This window comes from Podarcis tiliguerta (assembly GCF_965153285.1).
Source record: "Podarcis tiliguerta genome assembly, chromosome: 6".
Lineage (NCBI taxonomy): Eukaryota > Metazoa > Chordata > Lepidosauria > Squamata > Lacertidae > Podarcis > Podarcis tiliguerta.
The window spans coordinates 76,190,940-76,210,239 of record NC_139539.1 but is presented as its reverse complement, the minus strand read 5'-3'; the positions used below and the strand labels follow the sequence as shown (position 1 = coordinate 76,210,239).

The following is a 19,300-nucleotide window of genomic DNA, read 5'->3' as shown; positions in this document are numbered from 1 at the left end:
GAGATGGGACCACGTTGTTGCCTCTTCCTTTTGCTTGGGCAGCTTCAAAGCTCAGCACCACCACCCTACTGGGTAAAAATACTTCTTGTGTAACTGTGTACAAAACCACACAGCATGGACAAAAAGAGAGCTATCCTCACCGATACAACATGGATGCAGCCATTTTTAAAAAATATTAATCTGGCCCTTTGGACATACAATTGCACAATTTTAAAAATAATTTTTAAAGGGTGTGGCAGAGGCGATACAGTGTAAATATGCTTGGAATAGCTGCAGAGTGTGTTAAAACAAGAAGGGAAAGTGGCCTTCCCTCCACCTTGCAAATACTCAATTTATTTGTGATGCTTTAGAGCTGTTTCCTTAAGATTTCTCCAGCATTAGCCTAAATAATCTACATAGAATTGTAGAGTTGGAAGGGACCACAAGGGTCATCTAGTCTAACCCCCCTGCAGTGTAGGAAGCTTTTGCCCAATGTGGGCCTCGAACCCATGACCCCTGAGATTAAGAGTCCTGTGCCCTACTGAGCTATTCCCTCCTTCCTACCTTAAAACATCCATGTGGAAATAGGGATGGACAAGTCTGTCCCACCCTAACTTAGTTCCAGCTGCACTTTAATATTTGCATTCCTGAAGTAGGTCAAGTGCTGACAGGAACCTTCCTCTTCCATTTTAAGAATGAATATGGGGCGTTTTCTACTCCGAGCCTCAGGGTCTCAGCTTCCAATCTGCACAGGTATTCAAGTATCTTAAGGAAGTGAAGTGACAGAACAGGAGAATATGCTTTTGTGCTGAAAACAGGGTTGTGGTAGGGTGGTTGAATGTCATTGGTTGTGTGAAAAAAAATAATGAATGCTTTGGCAAAGAAAAAAGAACACAGAAACAATGCAAAAGTGAATAATTTATTAGATCTTTAATTGAAACATTTTCCACATCCACTATGTGACTTGCAGCAAGGTCTTCCATTGTTTAAAAGCACACAACACACCTAAGGTTAGCAGAACATTTGTGTCGTGTTTTAAATACATGTTAAATGCTTTTACGCACTGTTGAATAGTTCGGCCGACCGTGCATCTTCTTCCCAGAGCTTGAAAGACAGGGAACTCAAAACGAACCTGGAACGATTTAAAGGTGCATTGAAAACACACATTTCTAAAGTAGAAAGCTGAAAAGTTTGGATAATAAGAAAAACTAAGGTGGAGAGCTTGTGAGCAAAAGTCTGCTCCTGCTATGGGCAAAGACGGAGGGAATTTTTACCAAATCCGTCTTCCCTCAAAAACACCCTACGGCCAGCAAAAGCTGTTCCAGGGGTTTGGGGAACCATTAGGAAGAGTATGGAATGCAATAGGGGATGGCTGCAGGAAAAAAGTGAGCAACATCCCATCAGGATGGGACCCATACAGACCCCTCTTGTAAATGGAAAGAGCATTTCCTTTTGCAGGGCTGTGGTTTTGAGTTCTAAGGGATCCAAGGCTAAAACTGTCTCTGGAACAGCTGTATTTTACTGTAATGTGCTAGCCTGAGAACAAATTAGAAAGCAGCAAGAAAGACTAAGCAGAAGATATAATTTAGTTTGCTCCATTTCTACTGCTTCACTTGCTGCTCTCTATCCAGTAAGGAGGCTTACAACAAAGCAGCTAAAGATGCATATTGCATTTGCTATGGAGGTGTTGCTGTTTTCCTCTAGACACCATGAGATTGGAAGGCGGTTAAAAATATAGAGTTGAGGCCAGATCTTCAGTTGGTAAACAGCATTTAAAACTCTACCAACGTAAGCAGAGAGGTTTACACTTGCTGAAGGCCTGGCAGCCCAAAATTGCGCTACTGTTAATATGAGAATTTTTTTTAAGTACATTTTAAGGCTATAAACTTCCATGGGTACCCTGGTAAGTTAACAAACAGGGGCTATGTTTAGTAAAATAACAAACTATTACTAGAGATCTGCTAGATGACCACCTAGCGCAATGCTAAGAGAACACCAGAACCTTTTACTAGAAAAAAAAAAGATGTATATATACAAAAAAAGGATACAGCAAGAAAGGATACACTTTGCATGACACAGTATTACTGCAGTATTTAGGCAGGAATGTTTCTAAAGAAGAACAGCAGAATGCGGTTTAATCCTTTTATTCTCTGTTACAGCTTTCATTCTTTAGACTACCTATTTTAAAACAGTGGTCAATTTTTAAATCTTCAGACCAAATGCACCAGGAACTCGGGAGAACAGCTCTGAATCCAATACAAAGAATATAGTATTAACTATTTGATCAGTACAATGCCAGAATACGCACCAGAATTCTGGCTTTTTGCCATGTTCAAAAGCTAAGCATTTCTGTCTCCAATGTAGTTTTAGCTAGAAGTTAGCCAGCTCTAGAATGTATTAGCATGGTCCCGCTACAATTCTGCTGGCTACCCAGCCATAACAAATATATCTGTTAAAAATATTTTCTGGGAAATGATGCATCAGGAGGCCACTTATCATGAGACAACTTTTGTCTGCTACTTTTGCTCTTTTTTTAAGCATAAAAACCAATCAGGAAAGGGTGGTTTTTGTAACATTCGTATTCCTTGGGTGGAGCCTATCTCCTGCTCATGGCACTGTGCTGCACATTTGCTATTCTGGTGAGATCAGGGGAGGAGAGAAAAAGAGGAATTCCCCAATCTTGCACTGATCCTTGGAGAGAGACAAACTTGGAAGGAGACAGAAACTTGCCTCTGCTGTTATGCAGAGGCAAAGAAAGTCAGAGTCGAAAATCTGTCCCTCCCCCTTCAGGAGGAGGAAGGCAAGCACAATTTCTGACTGGCTACCAAAGCTACAGGACCGCAGCAATAAGAAATATCCATCTTTAAAAAGACACTGCAATACAATGGATACATTATTTTCATCTGTAGCTATTTTTGCCAAACAACTGACGGGAATTATACAATCGTTTTAGCAAAGGATACAAGGTTATGGAAGCCAGTAACACAACAGAATGCAATTTTATTTATAAAGGTCAAACTTCAGCAGCATGCTCAACCTGCAATTTGCCAGTCCCATCCCCCCCCCACCCCCTGGTCTATGACCATCAGCAATTCAGGCTGGTAAACAAAAACGAACGTTGTGATTACTGGAAAATACGGATGAAAACACTCAAAACCAACGCTCCGATTTGCTTCCAGATGGTCATTTGCAATACTACAAGCATACTCGACTGGCTAGATGTGTCTTTTTTTAAAATGAATGTGCATCTGCGTCTAGGGCCACCTGCTGTTAGTTATTGCATCTTCAAGAAACAAAATCCTAGGGGCAGTTTACAAACAAAACATGCAGTATCATAAATGATAACAAAGCGATTGTAGCAGCCATACAACTTGATCTTAGATCAAGGGCCAGAGACCCCACAGTTCTAGGAGAACAGTGGAAGAGGAGCCCAAAGGCCAAATTCGTTTGCACTCTGACATTCTATAACTGATGACACAATGAATGCAAAAAGTTATATTTATAAAAAAAATTCTCAGCCAGAAAGAAAAAACGTGCTGCTGTGTTGATCAAGCAGAAGTTAGAAGTCTTTTCTTAAACCAGCTCCTGTTGGTGGTCAAGGCCTGTTTGTCACCGGAAAGCAAACCTGTGTCTGGATTGTACCACTTCGATGACACATTGATGGGACGTTGCTCACACAAGGAGATTCCTGTTGCACATTGAAAGCTGGCGCATCAGGAAGGAGGCTAGTAGGGAACGCATCTCACCACCTAGTTTTCTAAGTCAAGTCTAAGTCAGGTTTACCAGTTCAGACGCAATGCAGCCATGCTCTCTCTGTTTTGCATTTTTTTAAGTTAGGAGGGCAAAATGGAATACAAGGGAGTTTACTTACCTTCAGGGTCTTCTCCCCTTCTCTTTTCTCCTTTCCTCTTTGGGATCCGGCTTTGGTCTCGCAGATCGAGCAAATTGCTTGGTTTTATTAAGGAATAAAAGTCTTGATGGCAAGCGTTAACAAGAACAATTTATAAGCGGTGGGGGGAGGGGAAATGCAAGAAACAAAGACTATGGGGCACAAAAGCATCACAAAATTACGATACTTCTTAATCTCTATTTATTAAAACTAAAAAAGCTTGCTAGACCACCTCAGCTGGAGATGGGAGAAAAATCTACCTCACTTTGCCTTCTTAGTGCTGCAGAGAAAGATGTATGTTAAAATAATTGTTGCTGTGTTGATGCAACCAGAACCAAGACATTGTGGAGCCGGAAAGAGGAATGGAGGAGACTGGAGTGGTGGGTGGAGTTGGAGGGGTGTATGTGAAGCAGGAGACAATGAGCACTAGTACACTTTTGTTCATGATAAGCTATGGTTTATTTCTGACTATGGCTTACTACGGAGGTGGGAGCTGTGGCCCCTCCAGCTATTTCTGGACTGTGACTCCCATCATTCCTGACCACTGGCCATGTTGGCTGAGGCTGGTGTGCGTTGGGAGTCCAACAGGTTCACCAGCCCTGGCTCACTGTCACGTGCAAAATGGGCCAGTAACTGTTTTAATAACTGGTTTTCCATTTTTTAAAAGCAAAAAACAAAATTTGTGGATGGTTTGATTGCCTTGATCAGGCGTAGGCAAACTCTGACCCTCCAGATGTTTGGGGCTACAATTCCCATCACCCCTGACCACAGGTCCTGTTAGCTAGGGATGATGGAAATTGTAGTCCCAAACATCTGGACGGGCAGTTTGCCTGTGCCTGGCCTTGATTTTCACTCCATGACTTCACTGGGTTCCACTCAACCAAGTACAAGAAGATGGCTGCAGAGAACAACGTAGGAGACAAACGTTTGAGGGCTGTTTTAGCGAAGGCAGCCAGGAAAATAAGTGTATTCCTTTGGTGGCAGTGGAGAGGACTGAGGAACACAGGAAAAGGACAAATGAGTGAAGGACTCTGCTAGCTGGTTCGCTCCCCTCCCTCTCACCTGCGCTGCAACAACCATGTCTTCTGTTTTGCCTACAATTTAAATGGGGACAAATAATTTGCAAAGAAACCTTGCTACCAAAAGCAAGATTCTAAAAGCAGGCCCAATATTTAACTGAAAATGAAATGGAAAGCTTTTCTTTATTTTAAGAAAAGGATACGACCACCATAGGCTTGTCAAATAAAACATATCCATTGACTTCTTTCAAAGCTTTTGCAGCTGCTCCTTCATTGGGAAGCCCAACAAATGCTTGTCCTTTCATACGGCCTTCTTTCATTAAGCGTATATCGAACCTAGGATAAATTGCAAGACGTAAATGCTTCAGCTGCCCAGTACATATCACAGCAGATGAAGGAAGGAGCCATGATTTGTTTCAGTAGTTCTCAATAGGACTACAGAAGAGTCCTGCTGTACAAACAGCCTGCTCAGGTTCTTGCCCGATTCTGACAAAGCAGGTATCTTCTGATACATCACTATACATTTCAGCTTCCCAAGCTGTGGCACCCATGGAATAAAATTGCAGTTCTGTTACTAGAACAACATTCTGTAATAGAACTACAGTTCTCTTAAAAGAACAGTATCCTCACTTGGTACACGTCTACTCTCTTTCCCACACCCCTCCTTTGCAATTCCCAATTCTCCTAATTCCTTTCTCCATGCCCTATTTTTTTCCAGTGCACAATTTACCCCTTCCCACAATCTCGCTTTCTCAGCCACATTTCTCTGACTTGACTCTCTCCTTCTACACCCCAGTGGCTTCTTCTCTCTCTATTGTCACAAGTAGTATAGGCCCTCCCCATGCCCACTCTGCTGCTCTCAATCCTAATGTTTCATTATCCTCTATGATCCTCACTATAGTCTTTCATTAAAAAGGGTGCTGGACTCTTCTACTGGAAAATAGGTGGAAACATACAAGTTCATGGATATATCATTTGGCTCACCAAGTCAAGAGCGGCTCAACCTACGGAAGAAGTCACCCAGCCATCACTTACATTATACGTTCAGTTTCTGATGAAAAGTCAACGTATCTTCCAAAGATAAACTTCAAATCCTGGGATTTAAATAAAAGCAGAGCAGGAAGAGTTAGCTACTTCTGCGGAAGGAACCAAACACTTTCTGCTCAATTCCCACTTACCCTTTCTTGAACTTGTTTAGACAGATTCTTCACGTAAATTCTACAATTTGGCTCACCAGGCTCATAATTTCTGAAGACAGCAAGAGTTTCCATTTCTTGAGCACAGGAAGAAAAATATATAGCTGTAATCTCCATTCTAGAAAATAGGCTTAATTAAATAATTAAAACTGATTCTCAACAGAATGTATATTTGATGTGAAAAAACCCAAATCAACTAAGCAATATAGCCAAACAAGCTCATCACATTTAAATAAAGCAACATCCTCATTGCATGTCATAAAAATACATTAATGGGAATAAAATCACCTTTATGGGAGACTCTGCCTTTTTCTAGCTCTCTTTTAGAAACAAATTCCGAAGGTATTTCGTCGTCTTCTTCTTCCTCTTCTGTCTCTTCTTTATGACTGGAACGGAGAGCGGGTAAGATTTTTCCAAACCCTTCACCAGATATTTCATCAATGGCTGCATAGATGTCTAAGACAATTAAACACAGAGAAGGTTTAGTTGGGATGTGATCCTGAGACACAAGTGACCTCAACCAAATTAAATACAAGATAACGTGCCACAATCCATGTACATATAAACACGTTTTAGTTGACACACACAGCATACCATTGTTATGCTGCTCCTCCAAGCTTTTCTGAAGAATGCCAGGGCTCTCTGAAGATATGTGAAATTCAATTTTTTTGAGACCTACAGGGTGCGGCTGCTCAAACACATCCGAAGGCGACAGGGCTGGGTGCAAATTGCTGTTCAAAAAGACATCATAAAACTTCGTTTAAAGCTTCTTTACAAGAAAGATTATGCACAGAATTGTTTACTTCTTAATGATTTTAGATTTCTTTAAAGGGATTGCAAAAAGGGTTGCTAAGCACGTTACAGGTAAGAGTTGCAAGCAATATTCTGGTAATACTGGTTTTTTTTCTTACAATATAGTGCTATATACAATCACACCACTGGACAATCTATATTTTTACTTGCTGAATATTTCTGACAGTTCAGTCAGGTAATTTCTCAAGATATCTATGTACTCATTACATAGCAATGATCCACATTCAATACTCATATATCCATACCTGTGGGAAGCAAGCTGGGAGACATTTAATAAGTCTTTGATCTTTCTCCTTTTTCTCGTACGGTGCGGCTTTGTTGGGATCCGTCGTTTGGGTTGGAGGGTAGCCAATTCCATCAGCTTTGTAAATCTGAATTATTAACATATTGAATACTTTATTGGAAAAAAGGTATTTCCACAGAAAATATGGGGGGGGATAGTTAAACCTATCAATGAAACAAACCTCCCACCCTCAGGGTTTTAGAGCTTGGCTTTTAAAAGAAGACTCTATTTAGTAGATGCCTGCTGCAGACAAGCTGATGTTGACTACTCTGCCATTTCTTCCACTCTGAACCCTGGTAGACGGAGAACTGGGGAGAGCTGATTGGGAAACACACGCCACTGCCCTAAGAAGGTCTGGTAAATGAAAGAGAAGGAGCAGCCAGAGCAGCTGTCTTCTTTGGTTTCACTTTCTCTAAAAGGTCATGTGCTGATGAAGTCCATTGAAGCTCAAACCTCACCACACACGAAGGGAAGAGGCTATTTCTCAGATCTAAACTTGCTATAAAGAAAGGGATGGGAAGAAGGGGGCATCTGAAATTGAGATCAATTTTGCAGGGTCTACAGACCAAATTAACCCCTATCAAGTTAAGGCTGAGGTATGCTTTCCCTACCTATTCATTTCTTTGAATTACATCAGTTGATTCCATGCTCTATAGGTCTTCAAGGGCAAGGCCAAAAGCTTTGGGGATATATATTTAATGGATACGAGATGTAACTATTTGCCGGAAGCACCACACAAAATGCACTATTTTAAGAAAAGAGTATTTTTTTTAAAAAAAAACAAAACCAAAACAACAACCCTACCTTGATACTCAATTATGGTTAAAATATACTTTTGAAATACTTTTAGCAAGGTTTAAAATTAGTTGAAAATATATTTACTGCTTGTTAAAAGAAATCTAGTTGGTACTAAAGTGGGCTTCTATGTTACTGCTATGTATTCAAGAGAGAAAGAGACAGAGACATTGATTACTAAGGCACAGGTAATTCCTAAACTATGGGTTCCAATCCCGTAGTTTAAGTATTTGCTAACTTTTACAGTTTTATTTTGTTGGGAGCCACCCAGAGTGGCTGTGGAAACCCAGTCAGGTGGGTGGCGGCTGCTTCGTCTTCTTCTTCGACTGCAAAATATCACTAACTCTTTGCAGGCAGAGAAAAACAAGGACACCAACTTTTACGCAGGGAGCAGCAGGCTACAAAATGTCACTGACCTTTCTTTTTCCTCTTCATCAGCACTTTCATACTCAGATTCATCTTTGCTCGAGTCCTGACTGTCCTCCTCTTCAGGCAAAGGAGGCTCCTCAGGAGGCAGAGGAGGAATGGGAGGGGGCAAAGGGATATACTCTTCATACTAAAGGAAGAATAAAATGCACAACCTTTTTGGTATTTCAGTTGTTAACAGTTCAAATGCAAGTGTGTGTGTGTGTGTGTGTGTGTGTGAAAGAGAGAGAGAGAGAGAGAGAGAGAGAGAGAGAGAGCGAGCATATACAGTACTCAACAAGCAAGTGTTCTGCACCACAGTCTAGTTTTTGACATTAGATTATCACATACCCTCTTGTGGGCAGTGATAAGAAAGGGTTTGGACAAAAGGCCATAGCTACTGCATCACTCCTGCAGCACACCCAGGAAATATAGGTCAAGAGTGGAGACTGAGGGAAGAACAAGGTTAAGAATATTTATGGTGCAATTTATCCCACCATTGTACCAACAGAACGTGGGGCAACCACAATGCAAAGTGCAGATTCAGCTGTTGCGAGGGATGGGCAATATGCTTTAGCAGATCTCGAGTACAGAGTTTGACTACATCAATTGCATCTCTTCTTCTTCTGAGAAGAGTCAATATACAACTCAATATGTTGAACTTATATTTCAGTAATGATAGGAAATTCCCATTATATTTTTCAAAGCGCACCTTTTATGGTCCACCTGATAATGAAGAACAGGGCCCAAAGATGGAGTGACACTTCTAACTGAGGAGTTGCAAAAGTAGTTTGATATGGCATGATAATCAGCTGTTCAAGGGGGGAAAGCCAAAAATGCCACTAGGTTCACACTCCTACTTGCATCCTAGCCAAAAATGCTAAAGAAAGGGGTATCTTAAAACTATAAATACAGTGGTACCTCTGGTTACAAACTTAATTTATTCCAAAGGTCCATTCTTAACCTGAAACCGTTCTTAACCTGAAGTACCACTTTAGCTAATGGGCCTCCCATTGCCACTGACACACGATTTCTGTTCTCATCCTGAGGTAAAGTTCTTAACCTGAGGTACTACTTCTGGGTTAGCGGAGTCTGTAACCCAAAGTGTTTGTAACCCGAGGTAAAAGGTAAAGGTAAAGGTACCCCTGCCCATACGGGCCAGTCTTGACAGACTCTAGGGTTGTGCGCCCATCTCACTCAAAGAGGCCGGGGGCCAGCGTGACATCGCTGCTCTGGCGAGCCAGAGCCGCACATGGAAACGCCGTTTACCTTCCCGCTAGTAAGCGGTCCCTATTTATCTACTTGCACCCGAGAGTGCTTTCGAACTGCTAGGTTGGCAGGCGCTGGGACCGAACAACGGGAGCGCACCCCGCCATGGGGATTCGAACCGCCGACCTTGCGATCGGCAAGCCCTAGGCGCTGAGGCTTTAACCCACAGCGCCACCCGAGGTACCACTGTACAATGTTGCATTTATTCACAGTGCTTCAAGTAATAACAGTTTCATACCATAGGAGGTCGAGGAGTAACTGGCCCAAAGGGAGGGGGAAGATTCATTTTGTTCATAAGATGCAAAACCTGAAAGATAACCAGAGCAACTTAGCATCTTCTCCAAGTACTCAAAGATGAATACTTGAGTAAACATGCCATTAATTGTCATGGGACGAATATTATCCTTGCTACAACCGTTCCAAGTATCCCACATAAACCAAACTTGTTGCGTATTTTATAATGGTTTTACATTTGCCATAGCTAATGGGCAGGAAATGTTTCATCTGAAGATTAAAATGTCACTTTGCATTTCTTAGTACAGAAAGTATTGATCTGATGTGCAGAGCTCTTTCCTATTCTAATTAATTCAAGAGGGTTCTGGAAGCATCTCTGCATGAAAGAAACAAGCAGAAGGTTCATGATGTTTGGGTTATTCCTTCAGAGAAGCTGCATACAGCTGGCTTAAACTGGTTCTCTTATCTCTTTCTGTCAAGGTCATGCTGACTATAATAAGAGGCCAGAAGGAGCCTGGGTGTGGTGTTCTGTACATAGTATGCTTAGTGTTAAGGTTTAGTTTTATTATAAGTTATTGTAAGTTTAAGTGAAGTCTGCTGCAACTGGATTTCTTATGGACAGTGGCAATCCTGAATGTATTAGATTTGTGACCATTATGCTCATTTGCCTTTGGTAGCAGTAAAGTTCTGCTGGATGAAATGCCTCTGGTCTATTTTGGGGGAATCTTGCAACGAATTTAAGTTTTTACTCTGCTAACTATACTTTGGAGTTCTACTCTGCATCAATAGTGAGTAGAATACATGACATAAAATTCTGGAACCATAAAAAATGAATAATTCTACAAGTTATAATAAGTTGTGCTTGCCAGACAGAACTAGATTTAATATATCTACCTAATGTGATTTATTTAAGGACTTTTTTCTCACAGGGAGATGGGATACTGGGATAAAATAATTTGGCAATACAGGGAGATATCTGTACAACAATTATAACAGAAAAGGTGTAAAATCTTGACCTAGGCAGTAAAACAATATCAACTAGTTTGGACATATTTGAAAACCTGGTTACATACTTCCAAGCATCTAACAATATGGACTAGAAGTTGCAGTTTTTAAAAAATGGACGGAAATAAATTTTAAAGAACCATGTGATTTCTCATTTAAGACACTGAGTAAAACTTAGCTGAATACCACCCCTAGATTCTGCAATGAACATGCATATCCTACCTACTTCTGCCATGGAATCCATGATGGCACACATATAATCCCAAAGCAAGTAATCCATTCAGGCACTGATAGACATGCATATATTGAGCAAGGTGGTAGCTGCATGGTACCTTCAGACCATAGCTTATAGCTTTGATGGCTGAAAACAGTGCTTATGAGAACATACTAAAAATATTCTTACTGCTAAAGGTGATCCAATAACTCATACTGAAAGTCTTTGTGAGCTCCTTTGCAGTCACTTTCAAATTAACTGATGCCACTACAAACTCAAATAGGAGTGGAGCGATGCAACATTCACAGCAGAATGCTATACAAAAGCAAGTCCCACTGAGATAAATGGAGCTTATTTCAAAGAAGCAGATACAGGACATAAGCCCTAGTCAGTAATTTACAGCTGCTTAAAATAACAATTCGGCAATACCATACTAATAAGTATAAGGTTTATGTATTGAATTCAGGTTGGGGAAGGGGATCTACACTTACCTGCACATAAAACTTAGGCACACTTGCCAAGGCATTTGCTATGTTGGCTAGGATTGTACTGGAAGGCGGGGGGTATCGATATTTGAGGCAAGAATTTATAGGGAAAGTTAACCTGTGAGGGGAAACAAACCAACCTTAGAAACAATTCAAACCTATTAAAAAAAAAGCTTCACTATGCAGAAGAGTTCAATACAGTAGTACCTCGCAAGACGAATGCCTCGCAAGACAAAAAACTCACAAGACGAAAGAGTTTTTTGTTTTTTGAGTTGCTTCGCAAGACGAATTTCCCTATGGGCTTGCTTCGCAAGATGAAAACGTCTTGCGCCTTTTTCTTAAAACCGTGAATGCATTCCTATGGGAAACCGTCAATGCATTTCCTATGGGAAACCGTGCTTCGTGATTTTTCATTCACAAGACGAAAAAACTCGCAGAACGAATTAATTTCGTCTTGCGAGGCACCACTGTATTTAGAGTTTAAAAGCACCAAACAAAGAAACCCCTAGCTCACATACCAGCAATTCTGAAACATGAGAGACTGATTCCATGATATCCAGGGATTAATAAAAATATTTACCAACCACGGGATTGTAATGCTTCTCGTTGTTGAACAGCAGCTACCAACACTACAGGAGACACTGGAAACTAGAGGGAATTTCAAAAGCATGTTGATCATAGAACTGGGAGGTCACCTGGCCTAACCCTTACTCAATGCAAATACGCAGTAGAAAAAAATGTGTGTGAGCAAGCTGCTACACACTCGTAGTAGCTCTTAAATACCAATCCATATGCAATAATAGTGACAGGCAACAAATATCTGCAGACAGAGGTTTGTGGAGCCCTCAGAAAACTAAGTGTGGCAATCTTTTTAGCACACAAATCTGCTCTGTTGCTTATCACATCTACTGAAAGTTCCACATCCATGCAAGTATCTAACATGGGTTCTCCCAATGTTGCTGGACTCTGAACTACTGCTTATTGACTGGGGCCAATGGGAGTGGAGGTAAACAGCATCTGACAAACTGCAGGTTAGCTACTTCTGTTTTAATCAGAAGCAGGAAAAAAAAGTACTAAGAAAAGGGTAGTGATATAATTGTAGGAACAGAGAGGATGTGATTTATTCTTGGAAACCAAGCTAAGAAAATATTACTGGTCTCTCATATGTTTGCCTAAACAAGTTCACAAATGGTTTAAAGGCTAGGTTTCAACAACAATTTTTGTATACAAAATCAGAACTTAAGTACTAACCCATGGCTAGGAGCAATTCCACTTTCTATCTTGAGGCAGCCTAGATCTTTCTGTTCTTTCTCTTCTTTCACTGGTTCTTCAAGGCTAAAACACACACAAGAGCAATCTACTACATTATGTGGTATGTTGAAATAACCCTAACTGTAAATGAACGCCACTGTGTTTGGACACAAAGTGTATTAAAAAAAAGTCGCCAAGAAAATTTGTTGTTGTTCATTCTTTACTTGTGCAACATCTATTTGGAAAAAAATACCAAATGAAGGACAATAGTAATAGGGGTAAACATAACACAATATAAATGACTAGATATGGCAGTTTCTATGAAGTCATAACTCCAATTTTGGCTCATAAATATGAATCCCCACTCAAATCTATTTTGTTCAGTTGTTGAATTCTGTGAGGTAGCCGTAATTTATATTCCAATAAAGGTGGTGAATAAGATGAACCATATATGTAAAAATCTGTATTTTTGATTCTGCTCAGTTCTCTTCCCTTCCTATGTTTGCTCAGTGGGAAAAAAAATCAAACAGAATTGTCTTTGTGGCAGAACTCCTAACTTCTCCAGTCCCAGTCCTAGACAATCTGACCAAAATTTATCTTTGAATGTGTCAAGATCTCCCCAGTATGATGGTCACACAGTAAAAATGGAGTGGAAAAGCATATCTGCTATGTAACCACAGGAACCTAGCCTAAATAAGGCTGTAATCCGAACCCCACTTACTTGGAAGTCCTACTGTATTCACTAGTACTTACTTCTTGCACTTCAGATCTACAGTATTAATACAATGGGATCTGAAGAAACAACCTGGATCCTCCTGGATCTACCACAGCAAAGTTTGAAGGAGTTTTTGGAAAATACTTTCATGAATCTTAGAAATATTTTGTAAGCCCACTGAATTTGAAAATACAGAAGCATCTACATACCTTTTGTCCTTCTCGCTTTCAGAAGATTGGCTAAGTGCACAAACACTGTCCTGGTCCTTTGCATATTCAACTACCAGAGTGTGGCCTAGAAGGTTCAGCTGATGCAATCTCGATAAAGCCTTCAATTGAACACAACATGCAGTTAAATCAACTAACATTTAAAATGCACTCTGACCCATCAACTTCTCGGTTTATTCCTTTCTTCTCCCCTCTTGCAATTTACTTTGCCTAAAAACTAAGTAACACGGATAGAAAGTTTGTTTGGGGGAAGAGCAATACCTTTCCATTTAATCCCTCTTAATGACCAAAATGGATAATGTCCCGACCGTTGCCTACAATTTTATACCAACTTACCAGCGAGAAAGGCATGCTGAAAATCAGTGAGAATTACTTCTCATTGCAGAAAAGTCTTGCTACACATGCAGAAAATTGCACTGTTAATGACTATGGGATTTAATTGCCTTCTTGCCAGTTCTTGAACTGGACACTGAAACTTATACTTCTGTTCCGATAATGTAAGTTACTTATAGATATCTTATGAATATCTTTTATAAATTTCCTACTCCAAGGATTTTACACTTTTAAGTTAGATAGACGATAGAAGTTAGGAGAGGCGAAGTTAAGATGACAACAGAATGTCTGTCATCTTAATACAGAAAGAGCTGTAAAATATAAAGCTAAGCAACTCAATATATTTTCTGTTTCTCTACAGCAGGCTTCCTCAGACTGGGCCCTCTAGATGTTTTTGGCCTACAACTGCCATGATCCCTAGCTAGCAGGACAGGGATGATGGGAACTTAGTCGCAAAATATCTGGAGGGCCGAGGTTGAGGAAGCCTGCTCTACAGTCTTGAACACTTAACGGGTAGCCTGCATTTGCACATTTACAAGTTAAGCAGACCTGTTTTAATATTAGCATCTAATACGTACACACAGTCATCAGTACCATACACTGTTGCCTTTATGCTAACAGTTAATATTCATTTGCTAAAGTGTCCTTGCTGTATTCTAACAACACCTAAATATATAATTATCTAAAGCATTTTCATAGCATAGCACTGTAGAGTTGGAAGGGACCCTGAGGATCATCTAGTCCAACCCCCTGCAATGCAGGAATATGCAGCTGGTCCATACAGGGATAGAACCTGCAACCTTGGCGTTATCAGCACCATGGTCTAACCAACTGAGCTATCCAGGCTCATCATTGGAGGAAACTTATCCAGGCATGAATGCTCTAATGCAAGTCCTCCCTCCAATCTTAATGGAGTTTATTCTAAGTAGATATGCAAACAATCACAGCCTTACAACCCAATCCTCAGAAATAAATCTCATCGAAATCAATGGGGTTTACTCCCCAGGTAAGCAGGGTTAAGACTGCAGCCTTAGACTTATCTTCAACATTTTGTTTCTGTATTGAAAGGCAAACATCTTGACCTACAGCCATAGAACACTACAGCAGAAAAGAAATAAAGAAATAAAAGAAAGAAGATCTGTAATGGTCTCAAATACACACCTGAGCAGCTGCATTTTCATTCGGAAAAGTAGCAAAAGCAGTATGTTTCTGAGTGAGGGAAAGAACATGCCAAGCGTTGATTTTCCAATATAAGCAGAGAGAACATTAACACACAAATTATCCAAGGTATTGCAGAATTTTTAAACGTGAATGTGGCTGCACCTAAAGGCAAAGCAGGAAGGGCAACCATCTTTCTTTCTCCTCCCCTTGTTAGAACTGGAACACCAAGAAAGAGAGTCTAAGATGTGGAATGAGTCCAGTTTTCTAACCAGCTCCGAATCCCCTATTTAACCAGTTTCCTAGTTTTCAGTAAATACCCGATTGCCACTTTACATTGCTCTGCATTCTGAGTAGAGGTTACTCATAGACATTTGTAGATAGATCTTGAGCCGCTTTGCATGGCACTCTTAATATAAGCAGGCACGAAAATAGAAGAAACTTGGCTTTTGTGAGCAGGCTCCAAAAGAGAAGCTCCCAGACACTTTACTCCTCTCTGGTCCTTTCTGCCGCTGCACTAACCCAACATTTGGTTTAGTGTGCAATGCCACCCTGGCCCTTGCATTTTAGTTTTAACTCTTATCACATACTTTGAGATTATTATTATTACTGTATTATTTTAAAGCAAGTGGTCTATAATTTGATTGAATAAATACATGTGCCAGATGTTAACAAATGGTCAGTGTGCGCATGTATATCCATCTATCTATCTATCTATCCATACACACATACAAACAAGTGTGTTAGTATTATTTATTACTTATTAAATATGTGCGCTGCCCTATAACCACAGATTTCAGGGCCATTCTCAATGTTAACATCACAATCAGGGCCAGATTTAGGTTTTATGAGGCCCTAAGCTACTGAAGGTAATGGGGCCTCTAATATGTCCAGCTGTCCTTTCTCAACAACAAATTGTTGTTTTTTTGTGATGAATTTATGCTATATGGTAATTTATGGACCTAATAGGTATCTAAAGACATTTGCATAAGTTGCAAGCAACCAGTCCATGCAGAATGTAGGCACCTATATATAGAAATGAGCAAACCAGTGATATTTTAGGGAGCAGGCGGGGCCCATTACTTACATCATCAGAGCCTACACAACACAGAACACTGTTGCTGTTTGTAGGTTTTATTTTATTTGTTTTTTATCTTACATTTTGGAAATGTACATCCAGGGGTTTTTTTCCTTTGCATTTTTGGGGGGCCCCTAAGAGAGTGAGGCCCTAAACTATAGCTTGTTTAGCTTATATGCCAATCTGGCACTAATCACAATATAAAAACAAAACAGAAAACATGCAATAAAAACAAAAACAACCCCATAATCCCCCCCCCGCCCCGCTTTCAGAACACATTTTAAAAGGGCATCGGATGTCATTCAGCCAAAAGCCTTGTTGGAGAGGAATGCTTTCGCCTGGTGCCTAGAGGTGTATGGTGAAGACACCAGCCGGACCTCACTGGATGGCATAGGAGGTGTATTCCTATCAAGGCTTAAGGCAAAACAAGAAGCGCCACCTTGCCCTGACCTCCCTGCCCCTGGTTCTCCACCTGCCACATTCTGGTAGAGAAGCGGCGAATCCGGGTGAGATTATTGTTATCATTAATTGAATTTATATAACGCCCTATATCCAGGGGTCTCAGGGCATGCTCGCAAGGTCATGCGCAGCTCCAGCCGAAACCGCTTCTGCTGAGGCTTCTACCCAGGGCTGGATTTAGGTTTGATGAGGCCCTGAGCTACTGAAGGTAATGGGGGCCTTAATATGTCCAGCTGTGTTTGTCAACAACAAATTGTCGCTGTTTTTTGCGTTGAATATATGCTATATGCTAATTTATGGTATCTAAAGCTATTTGCACATAACAAAATATGTCTTTTGTCAAAGTAATTGTTGAACTGAAATACAATTAAGAGTAAGTATATGGGGGGGGGGCACAAGAGAGTGGGGCCCTAAGCTCAAGGGTAGGCAAACTAAGGCCTGGGGGCTGGATCCTGCCCAATCGCCTTCTAAATCTGGCCCAGGGACGGTCTGGGAATCAACGTGTTTTTACATGAGTAGAATGTGTCCTATTATTTAAAATGTATCTCTGGGTTATTTGTGGGGCCTGCCTGGTGTTTTTACATGAATAGAACGTGCGCTTTTATTTAAAACCCATCTCTGGGTTATTTGTGGGGCACAGGAATTCGTTCATTCCCCCAAAAAAATATAGTCTGGCCCCCCACAAGGTCTGAGGGACAGTGGACCGGCCCCCTGCTGAAAAGGTTTGCTGACCCCTGAGCTTGTTTAGCTTAGGCACTGCTTCTGCAACCTTCGAAGCTTCTTCTGCCGCCCGAGGCAGCTGCCTCCGTCTGCCTAACGCCAGAGGCGGCTCTGGCACCGCGGCTGCCTCAGGCGGCAGAAGCCCCCCGAGGGCGGCATTTCACGCCCCGGCCGCCCGCCCCCCCAGCCGCGCCTTCCCTACCAGCCTCCCGCGGTCGGACAGGACCCGCACGGAAGCGGCCCCGAAGTGCCTCAGCAAGCTCTCCTTCTCCGAAGCCGTCAGCGAGGCGGGGAGGTGCCGCACCAGCAGGATCCGCCCGCTTCTCCCCGGCCGCGGCGGCCGGGCCGTCTGCTCCGAGCTGGGCGCCGCCATGTCGCCTCGCCGCACGGACTGAGCATGCGCCCGGAAGCCCCTGACGCCAGCCGCCGGGAAGGAAAACCTCGGAGAACCGGGTGGGAGAAGTGGTAACCTCGCGAGAGTGAAGGCGTCCTCAGGAGGGTGAGGACCAAAGGGACCGTCCCGTCGCTCTTTCGACGAAGAACTGCGGTAGTCAATCGAGCTGGAGGGCTGCTTTGCTCTTTGATAGCAGGCAAGCGGAAGACTTTTCGCCTGTGGCAGTGATGATGATGATGAAGAAAAAGAAGTTGTTTATAGAGTGTCTAATAATACCCACAGAGTGTTCATGGTTTAGTTTAGTACCGGAAGTTTAAGCTATTTCTCTAGATGCCCTTTGGATTGGGCATGCGCTGTAGGGGAAAGGGGGGTCCCAGTGGGCGGACGTGTTCAAGTGCTGGCGGTAGTAAAGCGAAGCGGCTTCACATCGGTTTCCAGCCTTCTCTGTTTCTCAAATTTAGGATCCCCCCCACCCACCTATTGTTGGACTACAATTCCCATGAAACCTTAGCAAGCAGTATCAACGATCAGGGGTGATGGGAGTTGTTGTCCAACAACAGCTGGGGACCCAAGGATGAGAACCAAAAAGCCATCGCTCTTTGCTTCAGTAGAGAATAATGGAAGCTGATGCTGTGCGGGTCTTGCTTCTATTTTTTTGTGGACACGCAAAAGCTGGTCAAAGGCTGTTAAACAAAGGTTTTTAAATAAATTTCCAGCCGATCTGTCCTTATGGCTTTTTGATTAATTTACTGATTTAATCCATCTATCCTTATCTCTTTTTGATTAATTCACTGATTCAATCCACATACGTTTTGCATACCAAATTATGAAGGGTGGAGACGTGCTGCTCTCAGATCATGCACAATCTGTTGCAGATATATTTAAAACAACTGACTTTTTTAAAAAAAAGAAAATGTGTTGCCTGATTAATCAGGGACTGCTTTTAATTAACCGAAAAAGAAAAAGGCTAAAAGGTCGCAGAATCTGATAGACGCTTCTACAAAATTATGAATCCTGGGAGGTGTCCCACTCTTTTTCTACTGTAGATACAGCTGTGCCTATTTTCCTCCTCTTGGCATTTAGATAGAATTTAGGTCTGTTCTCTGTCATTAGAAGTAAGAAAGAAGCTGATGTTTATATAAGATACAGCATAAGGGCTCTCTCTGTTAAAGACAGCATTGCACATATTTCTTACTAGTAATTCAGAATTTAATGCACTAGAAGAATCTCACTCACTAGTAACTACGTTTTCTTCCACTTTTTTTGGGGGGGGGGTTAGAAATGTGACTGACTCATCACTATAGCTCTTCATAAATCACAGAGGGTGTCTGTCACTATAGGTTGTAGAATGAATGGCAGGCTTTGGCCTGAATGAAAGC

At 41.6% G+C, this 19,300-nt stretch overlaps 1 protein-coding gene across 4 annotated transcripts; it reads right to left on the bottom strand.

The window, feature by feature from the left end:
- Positions 1 to 882: 882 nt before the first annotated feature.
- Positions 883 to 17,936, bottom strand: RNPC3 (RNA binding region (RNP1, RRM) containing 3). Of its 4 annotated transcripts, none has more exons than XM_083445216.1 (15): positions 17,730 to 17,936; positions 15,274 to 15,321; positions 13,762 to 13,880; positions 12,838 to 12,921; positions 11,593 to 11,704; positions 9,887 to 9,955; positions 8,391 to 8,530; positions 7,142 to 7,267; positions 6,678 to 6,814; positions 6,372 to 6,539; positions 6,066 to 6,160; positions 5,923 to 5,981; positions 5,091 to 5,223; positions 3,851 to 3,927; positions 883 to 2,088 (listed from the first exon to the last, which is right to left on the bottom strand). In XM_083445216.1, the coding sequence occupies exons 1-14, from the start codon at positions 17,898 to 17,900 to the stop codon at positions 3,853 to 3,855; spliced, it is 1,536 nt and encodes a 511-aa protein (XP_083301342.1). In that variant the 5' UTR covers positions 17,901 to 17,936; the 3' UTR covers positions 883 to 2,088; positions 3,851 to 3,852. The 4 variants fall into 4 exon arrangements, with proteins under 4 accessions (XP_083301342.1, XP_083301343.1, XP_083301344.1 ...); XM_083445217.1 differs by having other exon boundaries at positions 3,847 to 3,927; positions 17,730 to 17,927; XM_083445218.1 differs by having other exon boundaries at positions 883 to 1,111; positions 3,847 to 3,927; positions 17,730 to 17,927.
- Between the last annotated feature and the right edge of the window lie 1,364 nt (positions 17,937 to 19,300).

What these genes read in the sequence shown, in the direction of transcription:
- RNPC3 (XM_083445216.1), bottom strand. Translation starts at nt 17,900, where the DNA reads ATGGCGGCGCCCAGCTCGGAGCAGACGGCCCGGCCGCCGCGGCCGGGG. An exon ending in GGAATTGCTCCTAGCCATGG is followed by an intron (nt 11,705 to 12,837) that starts GTTAGTACTTAA and finishes TTCCCCTCACAG; the next exon opens with GTTAACTTTCCCTATAAATT. An exon ending in TTGACAAGCCTATGGTGGTC is followed by an intron (nt 3,928 to 5,090) that starts GTATCCTTTTCT and finishes AATAAAACCAAG; the next exon opens with CAATTTGCTCGATCTGCGAG.